Consider the following 27672-nt stretch of genomic DNA (forward strand, 5'->3'; position numbering starts at 1 on the left):
CCTGTACTGGAGAGTTTACTTTATCTCACTGTATTTCACCTGGTATTTCATTTTCCTCTGTGAATACAGTGGAGAATAATTTGTTTAATATATTAGCTTTTTCCTGATCCCCTTTTATAATTTCTTCCTCCTCATTTTTGAAGGGCCTACACTTTTATTTTTAACCCTTTTGATATTTATATAGTTAAAAACATTTTGAGGTTAGTTTTACTCTCTTTTGGCAATTCTTTCTGTGGCTTTTGGCGAGTCTTTCTGTGGCTTTTATCTGTTTTTTACATATTTTACACTTTTTCTCTCTAGTTTTTTAATGCTTCTTCACTGCCGTCCTCTTTTAGTAGTTTAAATGCTTTATTTTTGTCATTTATTGCCCCCTTAACATTTTTATTCATCCATATTGGTTTTCTTTTATTTCTGACCCTTTTATTCCATTAAGGTATATACATCTTACAGTGAGAATTTAAGATATTTTTAAAAGTCTCCCATTAAGTGTCAGTATTCTTGTTTTTGAGGACATGATCCCAATTTATATTGTTAAGAGCTTCTCTGAGTTGATCAAACTTTGTCTTCCTAAAGTTCATTGTTTTTGTGGCCCCTCAAGAGATTCCCTTATTGAAGAACAAATTATAATGTATTATATTATGATCACTTTTTCCTAGGTGACCTTCTACTTGCACGTTGGTTACTCTGTCAGGTCTGTTGGTTAATATTAAGTCCAGTAGGGTGCCCCCTCTGGTCGGGCCCTGCACCATTCGGGACAGATAATTGTCTTTAGCTATAGTTAGAAACCTCTTTCCTTTATGAGATTCACAGGACTCAGTCTCCCAGTTTATATCACCATAGAGTCCCCGATTATTATCACCTCATTCTGATTTGCTGTCTTTTTTATTTGCCTCAGTAATTGATCTTCTGTCTCTTCCATTATGTTTGGGGGCTTATAGCAAACCCCTATCAGAATGTTTTTATTTTTTTCTCCATATATTTCTATCCATAATGCCTCCACATTATCGTTGCCCTCCCATATATCCTCCCACAGTGCGGCCTTCAGACTCTATCTCACATAAAGACAAATTCCTTCCCCCTTCCATTTTGTCCGATCCTTCCTGAAGAGACTATAACCCTGTATGTTGACCGCCCAGTCACAGTTATCTTCCAACAAAGTCTCTGTTATACCCACTATGTCATAATTTTCCTCAGACAGCAACCACTCCAGTTCCTCCTGTTTTATTGGACAGATTTCTGGCATTGGTCAACATGCAATTCAAAGGTGTATGTTTTTTCTTCCTATGAAGCCTATCCCTATCAACTATTCTAACCTCTCCCTCCATTCCACCCCCAGGTACATTAATAAGTCCCCCCTCTCTATCTACACTATCTTCCCCCTCTACGTTGTAGGTCCCCCCCTCAGTCCCTAGTTTAAACACTTCTCCACCCTTCTAGCCATATGCTCCCCAAGCACAGCTGCACCCTCCCCATTGAGGGGCAGCCCGTCCCTACGGTAGAGCCGGTATCCAACAACGAAGTTGGCCCAGTTCTCCATGAACTCAAACCCCTCCTTCCTACACCAGCTTCTGAGCCACTTGTTTACCTCTATAATCTCCCGCTGCCTCTCTGGTTTGGCTCGTGGTACAGGTAATATTTCAGAAAATATTACCTTGGAGGTCCTTGCCTTATGCTGGCGGCCTAAGTTCCTGAAATCATTTTTACGGACACTCCACCTACCTCTTACTTTGTCATTGGTGCCAATATGTACCATGACTGCTGGGTTCTCTCCAGCCCCACCCAGCAACTTGTCAACCAGATCCCTGATGTGCAGAACTCCAGCACCAGGAAGACAACACACTGTTTGATGATCCAGGTCTTTGTGACAGATCGCACTTTCTGTCCCCCCTAATGATTGAGTCCCCCACTACCAGTACCTGTCTAGCCTGCCCTGCACTCCTCCTTCCCTCCTTACTGGAACAGACATCCTCCTGGTGGTCAGAGGCAGAGTCCTGCTGCAGTACTGCTAGCTCTGAAATGGCATCCTTCTCATCTGACAACCAGCCTCCCTGACACTTTCCCCTCTACCCCATTTTCTAACTGTAACCCTGCTAGCTGCCTGACTGTCCTGCAACTCCGTCCCACTATCCTCCCCCACCTCTACCCCAGAGAGTACTTGCTCAGTGAGCAGGAGACTCCTCTCCAAGTTGTCAATGCATCTCAGTGTTGCCAGTTGCTCCTCTAGATCCAGTATCTGGGCTTCCAAACGAACAACTCGCACACATCTCGCACAACAATATGCACCCTCAAAACTGCTGTTCAAGGATTGCATACATTGTGCAAGATGCACACTGCACTGCCTTTTCCAATATGGAAGCCATACTAGATTTGAGGATTGCAAAAAGTAACAGTAAAAAAAATCAATCAAATATTTCAATTAAACTCCCTGAATTTAAAGTCCCTTAATTTTAAGTCCCTCTCAGTTTTATACTTCACACTCTTGTATACAGACAGACAATCACTAGCTCAGACAATCACTTAGTATGCTTTCTTTTATAGTTACCAGACACAACCTCTCTCTTCCACTGCCTGGAAGTGAAAGCAAAGGATAGCTGGCTGCAAACAGCTACAATTTATCAGCTGCTAATTAATTAACTACTCCACCCACTCACCACATGTATTCCTTCTGGACAGAGAAAGGAAAAAAAAACTCACAGAAATGCACTCAATGCTCACAATACTTCTTACAGTATTCCCTTAATTTTAATTACACTCACTTGTATACTTCACACTCTTGTAACCAGACACACAATCACTAGCTCAGACAATAGCTTAGTATACTTTTTTATAGTTATCAGCCACCAACTCTCTCTTCCACTGCCTGGAAGTGAATGCTGGGACCCCCACAATCTCCTGTACGGGGTCCTTAGCATGCTTTGGCCCCCATTCTTGCAGATGAGCGGTATTGATGACCCACTCAGTTAATCACCAGCTAAGATGGGACCCCCCAACCCCGAATAGACACTTATCCCCTATTCTGTGGATAGGGGATGAGTTGACTTCCCTGGAGTATCACTTTAATTTCTGAAAGACTTTTTAGGAAGTGACCAAAAACACCATTGTATGATTTCCCGACTTCTTGTAAAAATTTTGTTGGACTCCTCACTACGGAGCAGAGAAGGTTTTGTTGACAGTGGCAATGTTTTTTATTTTTTTTTTATTTCACAGCTATGCCAACTACACACTGCTACTTGGGTAATATCTTTGGAAAAACTTGCCATCCTTTTATTTACCATGTTCTGAATTCTTTAACCTCTTCAGGACACAGGGCATATGCATACGCCCTGCATCCTGAGTCATTAAGCACGCAGGCCTACAGGTACGCCCGTGGGAATTTTGGTCCCTGCCACTAGCCGGTCCGGACCAGGATGCCTGTTGAAACCATTCAGCAGGCATCCTGGCACATTGCATAGGGGGTCCTGAGACCCCTTATATCGGCAATCGCCGCAAATCGCTGGTCAATTCAGACCGGCGATCTGCTGCGTTTCCAGCTCATACGGGGCTCTGGTGACCCGGAAAATAAGGGGGATCAGGGATGGAGGGAGGGATAGGAGTGAGGTAGCAGGGGTGCCACCCCTCCTATCCCTGCTATTGGTCAGTCAGAAGCGACCAACCAATTGCAGATCAGGGGTGGGGGGGTTAAAGTTCGATTCCCCCACTGTGCCCTCCCACAGTAGTCCGGGCAGAGCAGGGGAACCTTGATGTGGGTGGCAGCGGCAGAAGTCACTTACAGGGCGGCAATCTTCCAGCTTGCCCAGTGATCCTGCTGACTACGGAAGAGTGAGTTGTTGCCAGCAACATCTGCAGCTGTTGCAAAACTACAAATCCAAGCATGCACTGACAGACTGTGCATGCTGGGAGTTGTAGTTTTGCAACAACTGGAGGCACACTGCTTGGAAAACCTTGAGTTAGGTTCTGTTACCTAACTCAGTATTTTCGAACCAGTCTGCCTCCAGTTGTTGCAAAACTACAACTCCCAGCATGTACTGATCGCCAAAGGGCATGCTGGGAGTTGTAGTTATGCAACAGCTGGAGGCACGCAATTACAACTCCCAGCATGTTGAGACAGCCGTTTGCTGTTGATGCATGCTGGGAGTTGTAGTTTTGCTAGATTTAGGGGGCCACGGTTTAGAGACCACCGCACAGTGATCTCCAAACCGTAGCCCTCCAGATGTTCCCAAACTTTAACTCCCAGCAAGCCCAGAGAGCTGTTTGGGCATGCTGGGACTTGTAGTTTTGCCAGATTTAGAGGGGTACAGTTTGGAGACCACTGTGCAGTGGTCTCTAAATTGTGGCCCCCTAGATCTTGCAAAAACTACAACTCCCAGCATGCCCATACAGTAGTTTACTGTCTGGGCATGCTGGGATTTGTGGTTTTGCTACATCTGAAGGGCCACAGTTTGGAGATCACTGTGCGGTGGTCTCTAAACCGTGCCCCCCTAAATCTTGCAAAACTACAACTCCCAGCATGCACAAACAGCATACGGCTGTCTCAACATGCTGGAAGTTGTAATTGCATGCCTCCAGCTGTTGCATATCTACAACTCCCAGCATGCCCTTCAGCGATCAGTACATGCTGGAAGTTGTAGTTTTGCAACAGCTGGAGGCAGACTGGTTGGAAAATACTTAGTTAGGTAACAGAACCTAACTCAAGGTTTTCCAAGCAGTGTGCCTCCTGTTTTTGCAAAACTACAACTCCCAGCATGCACAGTCTGTCAGTGCATGCTGGTAGTTGTAGTTTTGCAACAGCTGGAGGTTGGTCCCCCATGTGAATGTACAGGGTACATTCACAAGGACGGGTTTACAGAGAGTTTCCTGCTTCAAGTTTGAGCTGCGGCAAATTTTCTGACGCAGCGCAAACTCCTAGCGGGAAGCTCACTGTAAACCCCTGCCAGTGCGAATATACCCTAAAAACACTACACTACACTAACACATAATAAATGGTTAAACACTAAATATACACCACCTTACACTAACCACCTCCCCAATAAAAATGAAAAACGTGTCGTACTGCAGTGTTTCCAAAATGGAGGATCCAGCTGTTGCAAAACAACAACTCCTAGCATTTCCAGACAACCATTGACTGTCCAGGCATGCTGGGAGTTTAGCAACAACTGGAGGCACCCTGCTTGGGAATCACTGACATAGAATACCCCTATGTTGACCCCTATGCAATCCCTAATTTAGTCCTCAAATCCGCATGGCGCTCTCTAACTTCGGAGCCCTGTCGTATTTCAAGGAAACAGTTTAGGGCCACATATAGGGTGTTTTTGTACTCGGGTTCACTACATTGGGCTTACACTAACATGCTGATGTTGCCCCATACTTTTCATTTTCAGAAGAGGTAAAAGGAAAAAAATACCCCCAAAATTTGTAACCAAATTTCTCCTGAGTACGGAAATACCCCATATGTGGACGTAAAATGCTCTGCAGGTGCACAACATGGCTCAGGAGTGAAAGCGCACTATATACATTTGAGGCGTAAATTGGTCATCTGCACAGGGGAGGCTGACATGGTTCTGACATAAAGGCAAAAAAAATACCCACGTGTGACCCCATGTTGTAAACTACACCCCTCGCGGAACGTAACAAGGGGTATAGTGAGCCTTAACACCTCACAGGTGTTTGACAAATTTTCGTTAAAGTTGGATGGGAAAATGAAAAAAAATTTTTTTTTGACTAAAATACTGGTGTTACACTAAATTTTTCATTTTCCCAAAGGAAAATAGGAAAGAAGCCTCCCAAAATTTGTAGCCCCATTTCTTCTGAGTAAGAACATACCCCAAATGTGGATGTAAAGTGCTCTGCTGGTGCACTACAATGCTTAGAAAAGAAGGAGCGCCATTAGGCTTTTCGAAAGAAAATTTGTCCAGAATTGAAGGCTATGTGTGTTTGCAAACATATGAGACCCCATTTTGGAAACTACACCCCTCACGAAATGTTATATGGTGTGCAGTGAGCATTTACGCCCCACAGGTGTCTGACAGATTTTTGGAACAGTGGTCCGTGAAAATAAAAAAAGGTATTTTTCTTTTGCACAGCCCACTGTTCCAAACATCTGTCAAATGTCAGTGGGGTGTAAATGCTCACTGCATCCCTTATTAAATTCTGTGAGGGGTGTAGTTTCCAAAATGGGGTCACATGTGTGTGGGTGGGGTTCACTGTTTTGGCACCATGGGGGCTTTGTAAACGCACTTGTTCCCTGACTTCCATTCCAAACAAATTCTCTCTCCAAAAGCCCAATGCTGCTCATTCTTTTCTGAGCATTGTAGTGCGCCAGCAGGGCACTTGACGTCCACACATGGGTATTTCCATACTCATAAGAAATGGGGTTATACATTTTTGGGGGCATTTTCTCCTATTACCCCTTGTAAAAATGTTAAATTTGGGGAAAAACTTCATTTTAGTATAAAATGTTTCTTTTTCATTTACCCATCCGACTTTAGCGGAAAACTCGTCAAACACCTGTGGACTGTTAAGACTCACTGTACGGCTTGTTACGTTCCTTGAGGGGTGTAGTTTTCAAAATACTATGCCAATTATTATTTATTTATTTTTGCTTTTCTGGAACCATAGGGGCTTCCTAAATGCAACATGCTTCCCAAAAACCATTTCAGCAAAATTCACTCTCCAAAATCCCATTGTCGCTCCTTCCCTTCTGAGCCTTCTAGTGCACCCATGGAGCACTTTACATCCACATTTGAGGTATTTTCCTACTCGAGAGAAATGGGGTTACAAATTTTGGGGGAATTTTTCTCTTTTTACTCCTTGTAAAAATTTAAAAAATGGCTCTACGCGAGTGTAAAAAATGAAGATTTAGAATTTTCTCCTTCACTTTGCTGATATTCCTGTGAAACACCTAAACAGTTAACAAACTTTCTGAATGTCATTTTGAATACTTTGAGAGGTACATTTTTTATAATGGGGTAATTTATGGGGTATTTCTAACATGAAAGCCCCTCAGGTCCCTGAAAAATTCAGATTTTGAAATTTCCATGAAAAATTTGAAAATTGCTCCTGAACTTTGAAGCCCTCTGATGTCTTCAAAAAGTAAAAATATGTCAACTTTATGATGCCAACATAAAGTAGACATATTGTGAATCAATATACAATTTAATTGGAATATCCATTTTCCTTACAAGCAGAGAGTTTTTTTTTTTTTTTAAAGCTACATTTTCATAAAATGTTAGGATTTTTCACCATGAAAGGATGCAAGTAACGATGAAAATTTACCACTATGTTAAAGTAGAATGTTTCACAAAAAAATATTCTCAAAATCAGAATGAAAGGTAAAAGCATTCCAGAGTTAATAACATATAAAGTGACAGTGGTCAGATTTGCAAAAAAGGGCTGCGTCCTTAAAGGGGTACTTCGCCTTTAGTATCTTATCCCCTATCCAAAGCATATGGGATAAGATGTCAGATCGCGGGGGTCCTAACGCTGGTCCCCAGCGACGGTACCCCCGCGATCCTACATCTTATCCCCTATCCTTTGGATAGGGGATAAGATGCTAGGGGCGGAGTACCCATATAAGGTACAAATAAGCTGCGTCCTTCAGGGGTTAAAGTCAAGTATTATAATTAGAACTTTTTAATGTTAATTCTCTTAATTGTATAATAGAGACCACCCCAGATTGTTAACAAAGAGCCACAGATGGTTTATGCATTAACAATCTCTGTACCCAATAAAAAGGCACATCTAGCATACTCCCCCAGCTTCTACTAGTGCTACTTAATTATTTAGCACATTTACTGGTTTGTCACTCCCTATGGTGATGCAGCCATGTCACAAGACATTGACCGCGTACTGCCATTTCCCTTCTTTGTGTTATATTAAATTTCCTTCAGGACTACCAGCAGCCCGTATATAAAGCTAATTGATGCATTTTTAACAAAAATAAATGCACTTTCTTTTCAGAAATTAATTTGGCTAGTTTTTCCTTGACAGAGAAATATCCTCTATGATTCACTGGAAACATTTACATCATCACAGTCAATGCTTTTAAGCTAAATCTAGAATCTTTTCTATAAATAGTAAGCAAAAACAGATACAATGATAATAAAACCTGTTTGTAGTAAGTAGTGTAACATTCTTACCTCCATTATGTGTATATGTACTACTGAATTTAAAAAAAAAGGATTTAGTAATTCTATATAAAAAAAAGTTTGATTAAAGGGGTAGTGCAGCCTAAAATATGGATCGTAAGGATGTAAGTAAACAAAAAGAACTGTCTCTTACCTGTCTCGTTACTGCGATGCCACCCGAATATTGTGGCTCTGCTACCTGATGTCCAGCGCTTCCGGTTTCGGAGATGGAATGTCACAAGCCCTCTCAGCCAATCAGTGGCTAAGGCAGTTACACCGCTGTAGCCACTGTTTGGATAAGTGGATGTGTGATGTCATGTGACCAAACCAGGAAGCGCCAGAGAGAAGAGCTTTATTATACTGGCAGCACAGCCTCTGTTTACTTTCTATGGGAGTGATGGAGATTAAAGTATGTGGCTACCCTTATCAGAAAGTCCCTTGTAATGGTATGAGATCAATTATTTTAATCGATTTATAGCTGTATTAAACATATTGGAAACTAAATTTCATCTATCGAAATGTTTAATGTCATTTCAGACTACGGATAGAGACACTGGGAACTTCAGCAGCAATAGATATAAATTGAATGTGCCCCCAATTAAGGATGGGAAAGAAGGCTTTGTTATCGAATTCTACTCTGGGGTCATCAAGACGGCAATGCTCTTCAAGAACATGAGAAGATCGTATTTCAAATTTGAAGTTGTTGCAACAGATGACTATGGAAAGGGCTTAAGCAGCAAGGCTGATGTCATTGTAAGTACAAATATATGTAAAAATATTTTGAATACTCATCTGAAATGAACAACTGAACTCACATTTGGTTCCATTTTGTATGCAATTAAAGGGGTATTCCAGTTATTTTTTTTTATACTGTTAAGCATTTTGCCCCTGATGCCATGTTATTTACTTGTGTCACTTGTCAGGGGTGGATCATCTCTTTTTTTGTATTTTTATGCCTATCCTCCAGGTTCAGAATTCCTCTGCACTACATGTTAATGTCTTCTCAACCCTCTCCCAAAATCCTGTGCAGCTACAAATGATATTTGATCTTCTGATTTGTGCAGCCCACTTGTACATCCTGCCAATGACAATAATATGAAATGCAGAGAAATCCTGAACCTGGGGGGAAAAGCAGTATGAAAATACACAAAATGGAACGATCCACTCCTGACAGAAAACACAAGTAAATGTACAAAATGCATACTGCGACATGAGGGTACTTAATCGCAAAAAAAATAAATAAAAAAAATAAAATAAAATAAAGGAATATTCCTTTAAAAGGGTTGTATAAAATTTCCAACATAGGTTGGTTCTGGTATTAGAGCTCAGTTTTATTTACTTTAATGGGACTGAACTGCAATACTATAGATATTAGTGTTAACTATTCTGGTAGAAATCAACTATGTTTTTGTGATCTTATACAACTTCTTTAAAGTGTAATTGTAGTTTTAAAAACAACTTTTGAAATGTCCTAGAGCACTGAAAAAATTGTCATTGGTCGGGGTCCTAGTGTTCAGAATAAACAAGAAAAAAGTGTAGATGACTGAGACTTACCGTATTTATCGGGGTATACCACGCACCGGCCTATAACACGCACCCTCATTTTACCAAGGATATTTGGGTAAAAAAAGTTTTTTACCCAAATATCCATGATAAAATAAGGGTGCGTGTGTGCGCGTGTATACCCCGATATACCCCCAGGAAAGGCAGGGGGAGAGAGGCCGTCGCTGCCCGCTTCTCTCCCCCTGCCTTTCCTGGGGTCTAGAGCGCTGCTGTCGGCCCGTTTCACCCCCTGGTTATCGGCGCCGCTGCCCATTCTGTCCCCCTGACTATCGGTGCCGGCGCCGATAGCCAGGGGGAGAGAAGCGGTGCCGACAGCCAGGGGGAGAGAAGGGGCAGCGGCACCCATTGCCGGCGCCGCTGCCCCGTTGCCTCCCCCCATCCCCGGTGGCATAATTACCTGAGTCGGGTCCGCGCTGCTCGGGTCCGCGCTGCTCCGCTGCTCCAGGCCTCCATTGTTGCTATGCGCTGAAGGGCACCAGCATCGTTTCTATGCACGGCGCGGCGCTCTGACGTCATGCGCCGCGCCGTTCAGCGCATAGCAACGACGGAGGCCTGGAGCAGCGGAGCAGCGCGGACCCGACTCAGGTAATTATGCCACCGGGGATGGGGGGAGGCAACGGGGCAGCGGCGCCGGCAATGGGTGCCGCTGCCCCTTCTCTCCTCCTGGCTGTCGGCGCCGCTTCTCTCCCCCTGGCTATCGGCGCCGGCACTGATAGTCAGGGGGACAGAACGGGCAGCGGCGCCGATAACCAGGGGGTGAAAAGGGCCGACAGCAGTGCTCTAGACCCCAGGAAAGGCAGGGGGAGAGAAGCGGGCAGTGATGGCCTCTCTCCCCCTGCCTTTCCTGGGGGGGTATCGGCGTATAACACGCACACAGACTTTAGGCTAAAAATTTTAGCCTAAAAAGTGCGTGTTATACGCCGATAAATACGGTATATTGAAAGTTTGTCTCACTTACCATGCTTTTCTCCCAGCTAGTTCTAGCTATCAGTCCTGGCCTGAACACTCAGACCTTGACCGATCAAATCATTTGTCATGACGCTACAAGATGTCAAAAGTTTTTTAAAGTGACAGTGCTCATCTAAGAGGGTTAACTTTTCATAGCAACCCCTTTCAATCTGAAGGAAATGAGGTAAGCAACCTATCACCACAAACCTGGCCTAAGCACCTTAAAGGGGTTATCCAGGAAAAAAACATTTATATATCAACTGGCTCCAGAAAGTTAAACAGATTTGTAAATGACTTCTAATAAAAAATCTTAATCCTTTCAGTACTTATGAGTTGCTGAAGTTGAGTTGTTCTTTTCTGTCTAAGGCATCTCTGATTACACGTGTCTTGGGAACCGCCCAGTCTAGAAGCAAATCTCCATAGCAAACCTCTTCTACTCTGTGCAGTTCCTATGGGAATTTGCTTCTACTCTGGACAGTTCCCGAGACATGTGTCATCAGAGAGCACTTAGACAGAAAAGAACAATTCAACTTCAGCAGCTCATAAGTACCGAAAGGATTAAGATTTTTTTAATAGAAGTAATTTACAAATCTGTTTAACTTTCTGGAGCCAGTTGATGTATATAAAAAAAAGTTTTTTTTTCCTGGATAACCCCTTTAATTACCAGGGAATTTTGTAGTTTATAGAAAAAAATGGAAAGAAAGTCATTATTAATTCAAACACCAAGGAGGAACTAGCTGAAGTTGTTTTTAGAAAGAAAAGATCTCGAATACCAATTTCCATAGAAATAACAAAAAGTCACCAGCGTTATGCTGTAATAAAAATTAAAATCTAATGCCAACACAATTTTCAGCCATTTCCCACTTCTGAAACATGCATGGATTAGGTTGTCATTTGTAAGTTTTACACAGCCTTTCAAGATGGGAAACCTTTTATTTCTTTTAAAGTCAGAGCTATAAGCATAACTTAGCTTTTAGGTTAAAAAAAGTAATTTTGTTTTGTACCATGACAGCACATCATGTGTTACCTAAGTGAGGGCTGCTTGTCAGAGCCATTGATCCCATTCCTAGGAATTGAGAGTGGCGTTCTTGAAGTCCATCTTCCTAGAGGGAGTTTGAAGTCATTTCGTATAAAGTTAAATCTTGAACTAAAAATTAAATGTTATTGCTCGGCCACTTTTAAGTACAAGGAAGTAGTTTGGGGTAATTTAAAACAAATAGGATTTTTTTTTCTTTTTAAAGATGAAACATAAGCTAAATACATTTTAAACTAACCATGCTGTGTTAATCTGATGTAATCCATATTGATATGTTGACTGATGGTTTACAGTTTTGAAATTATAAAACTAAGCAGCTATCGCTGTATTTCCAATTTAAGAACAGAAGATTTTTATGAATTCATCATAAATCCAATCCTTTAGAATTCAAAAGTTTTACTTTGCCTGTAAAGTTCTGAATATGTTACAATAGTGTATATGGCATAAGCAAACTATCATAGAAAGTTTGGTGATCCCCACAAAAAATAAAATATGTTACTCAGTGCCTAATCCCGACCATGTACATCTAATTTTTTATGCCTTCATCACAAATATTTATTATAAAAAATAGCTCACAGTGTAAGAAATCCTCTCAATGGAACGGGGCTTGTCCTTCCCTTGTGGTGGTTGGAGGAAATTGGTGTGTCTGCTCATTTAGCCTTGTCTATAAGTGATCTCTGGTCCATGACTCATGGACCAGCCTAATGCTGTAGCAGGACTGGTTAGTGTCCCAGTAGGTATGGGGACCCCTAGTGGTGAGATTTTTAGAAAGCATTTTCTATATTAAATATAAAAAAAAAAATATTAATTACACAACCATATTAAAAAAGACAGTTAATCAGTAAAAACATATAAAAGGTTTTTGGATCTGACAGTGCCCATTTAAAGGGGTACTCTGCCCCTAGACATCTTATCCCCTATCCAAAGGATAGGGGATAAGATGTCAGATCGCCGCGGTGCCGCTGCTGGGGATCCCCGGGATCCCCGCTGCGGCACTGCGCTATCTTTACAGCACAGAGCGAGTTCGCTCTGTGCGTAATGATGGGCGATACAGGGGACGGAGCCGCGTGACGTCATGGCTCCGCCCCTCGTGACATCTCGGCCCGTCCCCTTAATGCAAGTCTATGGCAGGGGGCGTGACGACCACCGCACCCCCTCCCATAGACTTGTATTGAAAGGGGCGGGCCGTGACGTCACGATGCTCCGGCCCCTGTATTGCACGTCATTACGTGCAGAGTGAACTCGCTCTGTGCTGTAATGATAGCGCAGAGCCGCAGCGGGGATCCCGGGGCTCCCCAGCAGTGGCACCGCGGCGATCTGACATCTTATCCCCTATCCTTTGGATAGGGGATAAGATGTCTAGGGGTGGAGTACCCCTTTAAAGGTATAATTCTCATTTAGGACATTTATGGCATATCCACAGGATATACCATTCATGTCTGACAGATGAAGGCCCTGCCTCTGGGACCCACACCTATCTCAAGATCGTGGGATACCCTATCCTCCAGACTGGTTAAGGCCACTGGAGGTGGCAGGAAGCCAAGGACAGCAAAGCCTGTTTCATACAGTTTGCATTACTCCCATTGACAATAATGGGATCTATGTAAACAGTATATCATTACAAGAGGCAGAATGAACAAACAATTGCTATTCTGCATGATAAAAATGTGAACACTGGCTTCCATATTCTATACAAAAATGATAAATAAGAATAATGTTAAACCAGATCTAAAATCTGTGGTTGCATACACATAAGCTAACAATACTTAAAAGCATGTATTATTCTGTGGCTCTTACTTCAAGAAGTTGTGTTTAGTAAAAGAGAACAGCAAGACTCTCTAGTTCCCACAGCTCCGAGCAGTGATGAGAAATTATTAGATTATGGCATTGCCTACCAGAGAAATGAGAAATCATTTATCACATTTGGTACTAATGGGATAGTCCGCCTGAAGTTCCACTTGATTTTTCTGTGAATATCTTTTCAGGTTTCTGTGGTCAACCAGCTGGATATGCAAGTTATCGTTTCTAATGTTCCTCCTACAGTTGTGGAAGAAAATATAGAAAATCTTATAAGGTAACAAAGAGATTTGTCTTTGTGTTTGTATGGCAAAGTGCAGCTTTCTTTTTTATGTGCAAGCATACTGTATGCTATAGTTGTGCACTGGACAGACGACATTTTAAAGGGATTCTTCAGCAGCACATCATGAACAAACATGAACAGATTTCTTCTCTGCTACCATGATAAAAGAAATACAGAACATTTGAAAAATATTCCTTCTGCACTGTCCATACTGTTTATATTACTAAACCGCTTTTTTAGACCTACCATTCATTTTTAGTGCACCTTAACCATTAAAGGAATTTTATCTTGATGTACGCACCATATTTGACTTCTCCCCGATTAGTGCCACAAAAAAAAATTCCCGGTCTCTCTGAAGTTCCATGAGCTCCTTAACCCCTTAAGGACCCGGGCTTTTTCCGTTTTTTCATTTTCAATTTTTCCTCCTTAACTTTAAAAAATCATAACTCTTTAAAATTTTCACCTAAAATTCTATATGATTGCTTTTTTTTGCGTCACTAATTCTAAATTATAATGACATTAGTCATTTTACCCAAACATCTACGGTGAAACGGGAAAAAAATCAATGTGCGACAAAATTGATGAAAAAACACTATTTTGTAAGTTTTGGGGGCTTCCGTTTTTACGCAGTACATTTTTCTGCAAAAATGATACCTTATCTTTATTCTGTAGGTCCATACAGTTAAAATGATACCCTACTTGTATAGGTTTGATTTTGTATCACTTCAGAAAAAAATCGTGAATACATGCAGGAAAATGTATACGTTTAAAATGGTCATCTTCTGACCCCTATAACTTTTTTATTTTTCTGTTTTCAAGGTGCTATGAGGGCTCATTTTTTGCACTGTGATCTGAAATTTTGATTGGTTTCATTTTTGTTCTGATCAGACTTTTTGATCACTTTTTATTCACTTTTTTGTGGTATAAAAAGTGATCAAAAATGCGCTATTTTGGACTTTGGAATTTTTTTGCGTGTACGCCATTGAACGTGCAGTTTAAAAAGCAGTATATTTTTATAATTCGGACATTTCCGCAAGCGGCAATAGCACATATGTTTATTTTTATTTACACTGTGTTTTTTTTATTCTTGGAAATGCCGGGTGATTCAAACTTTTATTAGGGGAAGGGATATTTGAAAGGGTTAATTATTTTTTTACACTTTTTTAATGCAATATTATAGCTCCTATAGGGGGCTATAACATTGCACTAACTGATCTTTTACACTGATTGATCCATCTCCATAGGAATGGATCAATCAGTGTTTTCGGCGATTGAATGCTCAAGCCTGGATCTCGGCGATCAGACTGCAGGAAGGAAGGTAAGAGACCTTCCTCCTGTGCTACAGCTGTTCGAGATGCCGCGATTATATCGCGGCGATCCCGAACAGCTCCCTGAGCTAACCGGCAACTTTCACTTTCGTTTTTAGCCGCGCGGCTCAGCTTTGAGCGCGCGGCTAAAGGGTTAATAGCGTGCGGCACCGCGATCAGTTCCGCGCGCTATTGGAGGCGGGTCCCGGCTTCACTATGATGCCGGGCCCACCACGATGCAATGCGGGGTCACCGTGTGACCCCGCGTTATATAGCAGGACCGGGACCCAGGACGTACCCATACATCCTGGGTCCTTAAGGGGTTAACCAACCTAAAAGGGTTAAACCTGAAAGCTCTAGAATCCAGTTGTTTTGTGCGTATCCTCTCCCCTACTATGTCCTCTCACAACTTTCTGGATGAGCAGTTGCTCAATATTACATTTCCCAGAATTCATTGATTTCCCTTAGCTCTTTATTACAGTCCTGTCAGTTTCCAGCCCAGGGTTGTTGCCCTTGTATACACAGCAGACTATTGCTGTTAAATCAGAAGTTGCATTCATTCCCTGTCTGCTCCTCAGCCTGTGGCATTATTCATAATCAGACAGCATGATATAAACACATCTCATTCTTCCCTAAATGGCCCAATGAAGATATAAGTTGTATATGTGTATATGACAGGTTAATGGTGTTGTGAATTGTAGAGAATGGTCGGAGGGTGCAGGACTAAAGCGCAGAGGCAAGATCCAGCCAATCCTCCAGAGATTGCAGATGGTAATTTGCAGTTCTTGTAGAGAGTGAGGAGATGGGCAACTGGAACCAATACCACATTAAAATTAAGGGACTACACAACTTCCTGCCAGGGATATTTCAAGTTTAACCTTGCTGAAGCCAGGACAATTTGTGATAACACTTTATTAGTAAGAGATATTTTGAGGTGATATTTTTATTCAAATACAGTTTTCTGACACGGGACTACCCCTTTAACATTGTTATAGACCAAGTGCAACCCTTCCCTGAAATGGTGATCCCTAATGGTAGCGCATGACAAACATGACAAACAGTTTAAGGTGTTGACTTGGCCTACAAATGCCTCAGATCATAATCCAATCAGGCATCTGTGGTCTGTGCAGGAGAAACAAGTCCTTGGAGGCTCTATCTTGCAATTTGCATGACCAAAAGGCTCTGCTGCTAAGTTCTTCATGCCATATATCACAGAAAACCTAAACCTTCAGAGGTCTTGAGCAGTCCATGGCTCAATGGGTAAGAGCTGTTTTGGTAACATGAGGGGGACTTGCACAATGTTCATCTGTAAGTTCGCCTTAGATGTCATCACTGTGTGCTTTAGACAATTGTGTTTAATCTTCTTGAAGACAAACTAGTCTAACATCTGCAATATCTGTGGATTCCTTTATGAGTAGCTTCATATAAGTCAACAAGAACAGAGAGAGTTAAAGGGGTATTCCGACTTTACACATCTTATACCCTGTCCAAAATATAGGGATAAAATGTATGATCGCAGGGATCCTGCCGCTGGGGACCCCCGTGACTTCGGTGTAGCCCTTGGCATTCTGTGCCGGGCACTGCCTCCGAGATGGGGACATGATGTCACGGCCACGCCCCTCTATTCATGTCTTCCATAGAGGCAGCGAAGTCTCGGAGGCAGCGTCCGCCACAGAATGCCGAGGGCTGCACCGAGATCACAGGGGTCCCCAGCGGGGACCCCTGTGATCATACATCTTATGCCCCATCCTTTGGACAGGGGATAAGATATGTAAAGCTAGAATACCCCTTTCACTTAGAGAGACTCAAAGCCTTTCTTTATCCATACACACGCTGGAAGAATAAGTTAGATGTTTTTCTGATATAAGCATCTACAGAACTGCTTGCAAACCATCGCTCTACAGGATTTACACTGTTGGCTATTTGGCAGTAGCTTCTATTAATTGCTAAAGCAGGTGTACACATTAAACTAGCTCCTGTATGTGAGTCTCTGACAGAGCTGCATGATGTGAAATGCGTGCAGAATTAAGTCACTGTCCTCTCTCCCGTACAGCTAGTAAATGTCTTCTCAGCGGTGAGGAGATAACTAAGTGTGGCTTACTAGTTATGTCCTCAATAATACAACATGCTAGTAATAAATCTTAGTTATCTTTATTCTCCCATACAGTTAAAATAGGGGAAGTCAGTGAAATATACTGTAGTTGAGTGTATGTAAAAGATAACACTGCAAGGTGTATGTCATTCAGGTTTATAAATTAAGGGTCCGCAGCAGATTTGATATGAATCATTGCTGCGATCATCTGTATACTTGCAGTTGTGTACTAACAACATATAAGGGGGAAAAATAATTGCTTTACTATACATGTTTATTATATTTTTATACTATTTTAATGTAAATCATTAATTTTTTTTTTTTAAATACCAAGGTAAAAGTCCAGAAACATTCAAATATCAACTTTGTTTTTTATTGAGTTTTCAAAGTACAAACACATGAGAACAATAGAACAGGAGTACAAAATAAGGTATTTTTTTGATCAAGGAAACAATACAAACACATATAACAGAACCAAGTCTCACCCAGCTGGTGCCGAGAATGAATCGCAGCAAGAAGGCAAAAACCAACTTAAGGAGAGAGAAGCATTCAAATATCTGTAACATTTCTGAGCATTATTTTTTATACCGGAACAATATTTGGGTGGTTCTTGACTTTTGACTCAGTAGCACTGTATATAGGCCGGCATTTATCATTGTAGGTGTAAGTGAAGCATTTTTTTTTCACTTTTTTTTTTTTTTGTGTGTGCTGGCAATGTGTAGGAGCACCAAATGTATTAAATGTTCACAGGGCATTTGAAAAATTTTGTGCAGGTCACATTTTCTGAAATTTCTCTGTTCACATACACCAAAAAGCTAAGCTAAGTCCGGGCTGGTGTAGTTTCAGAGACTTTTCAGTGGTTTTGCACCTTTTTTGCACCTTTTCACAAAAAGGCGCAGTTCATAAAACCCTTCCATATAATGTGTATTGCCAAGATCAGTGGATTGCAACTCAAAATAAGCAGATTGCATTTTTTTACACCTTTTCTAGACACAAAAAACTATGATAAATGATAAATGTCGGCCATAGAGTGCAGTTTTCAGTACGTATCATCTATGTGCTAAATCTCTTTGTTCTTGTGTTGGCGTTTCCTTATATTACTTTGAGTGTTTGGTTAAAGAAAATTACTAATATTAAAATTATACCTAAGGGCTAGGAGGACTGGGATTGCAACACTGGTTACCTTCACTCTTGCATATGCTGGAGAGTGTAGTGCAAGTGAAGACCTATAGTTCTACTTAACCAACACTAGACTGGTTTTATCAGCCATATTGAAAGTCTGGATGGATTGTTTGCTGAAGACCTTTTGGAGTCAGTGTTCTAAAATAAAGCCCTAAGCAGCTTACTGAAGACATCATAGGGTGGGGAAGTGTGTGTGTGTGTGTGGGGGGGAGCGGTGTTTGGACCCCTTCAATAAGTCAGAATAAAGAACCACTGTATGAATGACAACAATTTCTATTTTCACTTGATTGGCCATTAATCTAATTTGTTGGTATGGATTACTATATTTTCCCTGCCAAAACCCCTTTGATATATATATATATATATATATATATATATATATATATATATATATATATATATATATATACAGGGTGGGCCATTTACATGGATACACCTTAATAAAATGGGAATGGTTGGTGATATTTTATTGATGTTTTTTTCAATAGGATTTTGATTGGTTTTAACGTATTATTGGTTTTAACGTAACTTTATTCTTTCATGAGTTATTTACAAGTTTCTGACCACTTTTAAAATGTGTTCAATGTGCTGCCCATTGTGTTGGATTTTCAATGCAACCCTCTTCTCCCACTCTTCACACACTGATAGCAACAGCGCAGGAGAAATGCTAGCACAGGCTTTCAGTATCCGTAGTTTCAGGTGCTGCACATCTCGTATCTTCACAGCATAGACAATTGCCTTCAGATGACCCCAAAGATAAAAGTCTAAGGGGGTCAAATCGGGAGACCTTGGGGGACATTCAGCTGGCCCAGGACTGCCAATCCACTTTCCAGGAAAATGTTCATCTAGGAATGCTCGGACCTGGCACATTCCCTGAGTTTTTCCAGCAAGATGGTGCACCACCACATTATGGGTGTCAGGTCCAAGCATTCCTAGAAGAACTGTTTCCTGGAAAGTGGATTGGTCATCGTGGGCCAGTTGAATGGCCCCCAAGGTCTCCCGATCTGACCCCTTAGACTTTTATCTTTGGGGTCATCTGAAGGCAATTGTCTATGCTGTGAAGATACGAGATGTGCAGCACCTGAAACTACAGATTCTGGAAGCTTGTGCTAGCATTTCTCCTGTGGTGTTGTTATCAGTGTGTGAAGAGTGGGAGAAGAGGGTTGCATTGACAATCCAACACAATGGGCAGCACATTGAACACATTTTATAAGTGGTCAGAAACTTGTAAATAACTCATGAGAGAATAAAGTTACGTTAAAACCAAGCACATCATTGTTTTTCTTGTGAAATTCCCAATAAGTTTGATGTGTCACATGACTCTCTTCCTATTGAAAAAACAAAAGTTGGATTCAAAATGGCCAACTTCAAAATGGCCGCCATGGTCACCACCCATCTTGAAAAGTTTCCCCCCTCACATATACTAATGTACCACAAACAGGAAGTTAATATCCGCAACCATTCCCATTTTATCAAGGTGTATCCATATAAATGGCCCACCCTGTGTGTATGTGTATATATATATATATATATATATATATATATATATATATATATATATATATTATTTTTTTTTATGATTATTTGGTTAAAAATGAATCCAAATTCTTAGTCTGGAATTTTTTTTTTTTTTTAAAGGTGATTGATGGTTTGGTGTAAAAGTCTATAATCTGGGTTTAGGTTAATTATTTTTTTTCTCTGACATGTACCATATAGATTTCCCCTCTGATATACAGTGGTCCCTCAACATACGATGGTAATCTGTTCCAAATGAACCATCGTTTGTTGAAACCACCGTAAAGTATAGGAAGCTGTACTCACCTGTCCCCGCTGCTCCGGACCGTCACCTCTGCCCTGGATGTCGCCCTCCATCGCTGCCACCGCGTCCCCGTGATGTCCCCGACGCTCCGGACATCTCTGCTTCCCCGGGATCCTCGCTCTCTGCTCTGCGTCGCCGTCATCACATCACTACGCACGCATGCCGCTCCTATTGGATGACGGGACGGCATGCGCGCGACGTGATGATGACGATGGAGAGCTCCGACGATGGAGGGGATCGTGAAGATGACGCTCTGAAGCCCCGAGGACAGTTAGGAGACCATCACCGGAGCACAAAGGGCACCGTAAATCGCTATCCGGCTGCAGCTGAAGCAGTCAGTGTTGACAGATAGCCGTTTACGCGATGGCCCCGACATACAAAAGCATCTGAGAGGCCATCGCATGTTGAAATTATCGTATGTTGGGGCCATCGTCGGTCGGGGAGTCACTGTATTTTCATTCCAAGGAAAATAAGATATGAGCTAAATAGTCAGTTTACTAACACTAATTACTGCACCTCAGGGAATAGTAAATGTACAGAGAGCCTGCATACATGTAAACCATGGGGACATATGACGCTTATTTAAGGACACATTACATCCCTGCTGTGCATATAAAAGTATAAGAGAGGCATGATTTGAGGTTCGGCTAACAAACTTCTGGAGTTGAATTGGGGATGGGGGTGAAAGCAACGGCAACAAATAAACACCGTGCAGAAGGTAAAAAAAGCAGGTCAGGACACAATGGGTTAACAGTCCCAAAACTAGGAACAACACACAGGGAATAAACAAACAGACACATAAAGAGACGTCAGACCTGCAAAGTCAGGTCACTCAGCCAAGGTCAGAATACACAGAGTGAATATAGCAAGGAACAGTAGTTAGTATAGATAGATGACAAGTCAATTACATCTGACCTCAGTGACTGATCACGCCCTTCTCAGCTGGGATATATAACCTCAGTCTGTCTGCGACTTACCTCCCTGTGTAAGAGTTTTCTAAGTCCCCTGATTGGCCTGGGTAGCATCACAATAACAAAGGATGTATCAGAAAAAAACAGGAGGAATTAACCTTTCTGCCAGAACCACATACACACATTACACCAGTGGATGTTGTTTGGACTTTCATGTCAAAATTGAAGAGACATAAAAAATATATATAAAATACATTTTTCCAACAGGATCTCTCACTACAGAGTCAGAGAAGGCTTCAGCTCAATGCAGCTTTTGTATTTAAAGGAAAAATGTCACATATTTTCTCCCGCACTATCCACAGGAATATTCATGAGCGGCACTGACGTCAGTGTCAGCCCGCAGAAGCCCCGCCTTTGCCAGTTACAGCAGGATATACACAGAGATTAAAACTACAATTGCGGGCGAACGGCGGCGCGGATCAGACAAAGGTAGGGCTCGTTTTAATCAGCATCTCCAGCACTATCCACCAATACCTGTGGATAGTGTGGGAGAAAATATCTGACAGTTTTCCTTTAAATACACATATGTGTAGTGTATTGATTTAGTTTGATGTATCACAACCTTCTCTTCATTTTCCCAGGTAGTAACGCGAATATCCAGTGCCATGTCATTTCAGCTTGCCTGGAGCTCTTGCAAGCGTAATTTTTCTTTCCCTGTAAATTTGGCAACAATAATGCAAATGATGAATTAAAACAACAACACAATTGTGGTTGCTTTTGCAATTCTGTTTTATTGCACATTTTTCAGGTCCGCCTTGAATGTGCTTACAGCAGCATTTAGGAATTAGTTATTTACAGCAATTGAGGGCAAAAAACCCTTGGAGGTGAAGGGATAGGGGCTGTGGGATTTCATACATTCGCAATTTTTGCTAAAGCAGCTCCAAGGGACATAATCAACTATAGATTTATGTGTAATGGTCTTAAACTAAAATTACACATAAAATATTTTTTGTTGTTAAGATTGAAATGATGAGTCGGCACATACACCTTTATACTAGACTCAATCCCAATGAATGAAAGGAGGAAAAAGAAAATCCTTTCCACTAATCCAGTGAATTGTAGGGATAGAAATGAGCCCGCTATCTAATGTCCTCTGTTTTACTTGACATTCATGTCACTGCTTCCTGAACAGCATCCTGCCAAATGAAAGCATACAGTTTTCCTCCTTCCTGGCAATGTTACAATGGCATGTTGTGTTAAAACAGCTCTATCTTTTACACTTTTCATATATAGGTTTATATTTGCCAACTATCTCTGTGAGGTCTACAGTTTTAGGATTTGCTGCCGACAGTGTCCTTGTTGTTTTAATACTCAATAACAGCTCAGAACAACTTATCTTGTTCAGCTATTTGCATCTAATTTGAGTCTGTTGTTGCTGTATCGGTTCTTCTTTTTTTTTTTTATTGGATGTGAGGTTTAAAATGGAATGCAGACTATTTTCTGTCACTTTGCAAGACCAGAAGTTTGGCAGGTTTTTTTCTAACCGTAATAGCCTTTTCATTTTAAGATGGTATTACTGTTGTAGGTCATACTGTAGTTAAATCCTGTTTTGGGGGGGAAAAAACTTTTGTATCATCACATTCTGGCAGCCATAGTTTGTTTTTGTTTTTTTATTTTTTTTTTCTGTTTGTTTGTGGAGTGACTTGTAGTTTTTTTTGTACCATTTAGGGGTACATTTAATTCATTGACTTTTATAATTTCTTTTAGAGGGAAGAACAGGTAAAAATATACAAATCCACTTTTTTTTTTGTTTTTTGTTTTGCAATGTGCCATACAGGATACAGTAAATAATAATCAACATTATTTTAATATATTTTTATTCCATGGGTTTTTAAGTTTGTGGGCAGCAATTTAATTGTTATTTTAACGATTTTAAATGTCAATGTTAGAGTCCCATTACACAGGGAGTTGATTGGCCAGATAGGATGATATTGTCCTGTGTAATAGGAGATGTGTGGCCAATGACTGATGGTAGCAAAAGACCACACAAACTATCCAGCATTTGCTTGTGTGGCCCTCCCCATCCAGTGCTCAAGTTGTGCAAAGGCTTTAGAAATAAATGCTATCTATAAGATAAGCACTTGTTTCCAGTGCGGGGTCATGTCTTGTAATTGCTTACATGGACAGGTAACCTATTAGGACCCATGGTAATGATAGGTAAAAAGACGGCGCTCATCTTCTGTGTCACTTTACACTTTAGATGCCACAGTCATTATTGGCTACCACATCCAAGGGGTTAAACTGCTGGGGTTGGAGGCAATGCCAATCCCATAAGTTGTGTCAGGAGCCTGTGTCAGGAGCCTGTGTCAGGATAGTACCCACAAGATAATTAGTGATGTGGGAGCTAGCACCAGCTCATATAGGATATATCGGTCTCTGTCATCAGTCATTAAGGAGTTAAATGTAAAAGTAGTTGTTTATGTTTACAAATAATTTATTGTGTGCTTTTTACAGTAAAAAGCTGCATTTCTTATTTCATTGTCCATTTCTGCATTGCTTATTTCAGTATTGTCCTACCAAGTAATAGTATATGTGTGGGGTATACATATGCTATTACTTGGTAGGACAATACTGAAATAAACAATGCAGCAATGGAAAAGGAAATAAGAAATGCAGCTTTAGGGGGGCCTACATGTAGGGGGTATACATGTATTGTGTTCACCCTGGTACAAATGGTTGCACCAGTGGGATTCAACTAAGAGTAATCAAAGAAAGGAAGCAACATTACATACCAAGCAGTGTATATTAACGTAATTGTTTGTGCAATTAATAGAAATGTAGAGTGGCATTGCCAGGCATGTATTTATTGGCATTTGTAGTATGGTCTGAGTAATACGTTAACATTGCATAAAAGCTTGGATGCTCAACCATATTAGCATTGTTTTGCTCAATTTCTTTAATTCACCATTCATTTTATTGGTTTGTCTTTCATCCCTACAATTGTAGATAATTACAAATGCATTGAAGGAAAAATGTGACCCCCTGCTGTTTTTTTACGTTTGCCCACTGACATGATCAGTGTATAATCTTCATGGTAGGTTTATTTGAACAGTGAGAGACCGAATAACAACTTAAAAATACAGAAAAAATGCATTTCACATTTCATGCATTATAAAGTGAAATAAGTATTTGATCCCCTATCAGTCAGCAAGATTTCTGGCTCCCAGGTGTATTTTATACAAGTAACGAGCTGAAATTAGGAGCACTCTCTTAAAAGGAATATCATAATCTCAGCTTTTTATCTGTATAAAAGACACCTATCAGTCCATCAATCAATCAATCAATCAAGGATGTCAGCAATCAGATTGTGGACCTGTGCAAGGCTAGAATGGGCTACAAGACCATCGCCAACAGCTTGGTGAGAAGTTTACAACAGTTGGTGCAGGGATTCACAAATAGAAGAAAGACAAAATAACAGTTAATCTCCCTCGGACGAAGGCTCCATGCACGGTCCTTGTGAAAATTTTGATGAGCATGAGAATAGTGAGGATTCAGCCTAGATCTACACAGGAGGATCTTGTTAATGATCTTAAGGCAGCTGGGACTATCGTCACCAAAAAAATAATTGGTAACACACTGAAGGACTGAAATCCTGCAGCATCCCAAAGTCTCCCTGCTTATTAAAGGGGTACTTCACTAGCCAGCGTTCAGAACATTTAATTCCGAGGGCTGTATGCGCATGCTGGGGGGGGGGGGGGGGGGGTCGGGCACACCCCCTTGTGATGTCAGGTCAAGCCCCTCAATGCAAGTCTATGGGAGGGGGCCATCACACCCCCCTCACATAGACTTGTATTGAGAGGGCGTGGCTGACCCCGCAGTGCGCACACAGCATTCAAAACTAAATGTTTCAAACAATGGCCAGTGAAGTACCCCTTTAAAGCAGATATACAGGCCAATCTGAGGTATTCATTCAGTTGTTCATTGGTAAGCTTCAGACGGGTGTGTACACTTTTTTGTGCAGGGGGACTTTACGGGCAGTAAGGTTTAAGGTTGTTTTCTTGGTTACTATGGTGGTGGCTGCCTTGAGATCATTTACAGGATCCTACCATATAGTTATGGGCTGACTTCCCCACTGTTTTCATGATCATCAAAATCCTGCATGGAGCAACCCAACAAGGGACATTGACAGTTATTTTTTCTTTCTTCTATTTGCGAATCATTGCACCGACTGTAGTAGACTTCACACCAAGCTGCTTGGTGCTGGTCATGTAGCCCATTCTAGCCTTGCACAGGTCTACAATCTGGTTCCTGACATCTTTGAACAGCTTTTTGGTCTTGCCCATGGTGAGCATATAGAATCTGATTACTTCTGTGGACAGATATCTTCTATACATGTAACAGGCTGCGATAAGGAGCACTCCCTTTAAGAGAATGCTCCAAATCTTAGCCCGGTACCGGGATAAAATACACCTTGCATCCGGAGTGAAATGCAAATCAACTCATAACTTATTTGAAATGTGTTTTTTTTGTTTCTGGATTTATTTTTATTTTTTTTTTATTTCATTTTGTCTCTTACTGTTCAAATAAACCTACAAGTACAATTATAGACTGGTCCATTTTTTTTTTTTTTTTTTGTCAGTGGGCTAACATACAAAATCTGCAGGGGATTACATAATTTTTTCCTTCACTGTATCTACTAGGTAAGTCATGACTGATTCCACCATACCGCATGAGGTTCTGATGACAACTATTACTGCAATTATTCTCTTGTATCATTATCATTGTATCTATCAACTACAATACATACAATACTATTAGCTTTTCCATCTGATTCAGAGCAATCAATTTTTTCCTTAGTTTGTCTTTTATTCCTATGGTTTAAGATAATTACATTCTTCTCAGATATCTACTAGGGAAGTCAGGGTTCAATCCAACATTCTGCAAGAGGTTCTAGTCACACCAGGAATATTCAGCATTACTTCTATTACAGCAATCAGTCTCTTCTATAAATAATTGTATAAATAATATCATGTCCTTAAAATGTATTTTAGACTACAGTACATACTATTAGCTTTTCCATTAGTCATTTTTCAATACAAGATCTTGATATTGTGAAAGGAAAGGAATAATAGTCATTTTTTAATAATTCACTTGCAGTCATTGTATATTCTACTCCTTGATACATGTGTTAATCAGATTATTGATTTTTTTTTTCTCTGCGTACTGCAACGTTAAAGAACTGTGATGTATCCATGGCTTCCCTTAGTGAAACATGAAGTATAATTACTAAAAGCTTTGATGAAATTCTTATTCAGAAGAGGATTCAAACTTACATAGTTATTAAGAATGGCATGAAAAAAAGTCAGTCAGGCGTACAGGCTGCAAGACTATGTATTCACATCAAAAATAATAATTTCTTATCAAGTGATTTACTATGGTACCCTCACAATCTGTAAAAGTCAAAGTACTATGTCTGAGTAGGTCACTAAGCAGAGTATATACTTCAACATCAAAGATTAATGTAACAGGATTACTTTTGGCGAGATGAAGCAGTTGTTGAACCCTTAAAAGACTGTTGGGGACATTTAACTAAGGCAAAGAAAAGGAATGGGGATGATGTTTGCCACTAACCAAAAGCCAACTGATTTAGTGCATTTAAAGCAAATATCTGACAGGCGCCACTGTCTTCATTGGACCATGTACAATATTTTATATACAGATGTGTCCACTCTTGCCTTTCCTATTGTTTATTTAAAGGGGACCTGTCAAGAGGCCTATGCTGCCCCTGCTAAGACCTAATATAGAGAGACTGCTTTCAGCAGTTTGTCCCTTAAAGGGGTACTCTGCTGGTGCCAGAAAATTAAGCAGATTTGTAAATTACTTAATTTAGAAATCTTAATCCTTCCAGTACTTACAAGCTGATGTATGCTCCACAGGAAGTTCTTTTATTTTTGAATTTCCTTTCTGTCTGACCACAGTGCTCTCTGCTGACACCTCTGTCCATGTCAGGAACTGTCCAAAGCAGGATTGATTTGCTATGGGGATTTGCTCCTACTCTGGATAGTTCCTAAAATGGACAGAGGTGGCAGCAGAGAGCACTGTGGTCAGACAGAAAGGATATTCAAAAAGAAAAGAACTTCCTGTGGAGCATACAGCAGCTGATAAGTATTGGAAGGATTACGATTTTTAAATAGAAGTAATTTACAAGTCTGTTTAAATTTCCAGCAGAGTACCCCTTTAAAGAGTTTATCCACCTCTGCATTGTAGCACTCCTCAGGAATCAGGACTGACTATGTGATGGTAAATTGTCACAGAAGAGGGCATGGATTGTAAAGATAACATGGATCAGTGCCCAAATCAGTGGTTTTCATCTCGCCTGGGTGTGGGGTTGCTGAGAGAGTGGAGGCTGGCTGAGTTTTTACAGCACTTCCTGGAAGTAAGTGGGGTTTCAAAGTGATAGAATGGAGCAAAGTCTGTAAAACATGTGTAATACAGTACACTATGCAGGAGGTATTTTTATATAACATATTTAAGCTGTATTGTACTGTAGGTTGAGAAAAGCAACAAAAGCTCTGCCATAAAAGGGTAACTGCTGCCTCTGCCAACTGCTG

General features: G+C 40.9%; 1 protein-coding gene across 1 annotated transcript in view; it reads left to right on the top strand.

Moving 5' to 3' along the window:
* The window catches only part of PCDH15 (protocadherin related 15), a 1516206-nt gene that overhangs the window by 1345174 nt on the left and 143360 nt on the right, over positions 1 to 27672 (top strand). The window contains exons 29-30 of the mRNA XM_056530010.1: positions 8661 to 8876; positions 13656 to 13744. Of these exons, the coding sequence (XP_056385985.1) occupies positions 8661 to 8876; positions 13656 to 13744 (305 nt within the window). The remainder of the gene's footprint in view (positions 1 to 8660; positions 8877 to 13655; positions 13745 to 27672) is intronic.

This window comes from Hyla sarda, chromosome 7, assembly GCF_029499605.1.
Source record: "Hyla sarda isolate aHylSar1 chromosome 7, aHylSar1.hap1, whole genome shotgun sequence".
NCBI lineage: Eukaryota > Metazoa > Chordata > Amphibia > Anura > Hylidae > Hyla > Hyla sarda.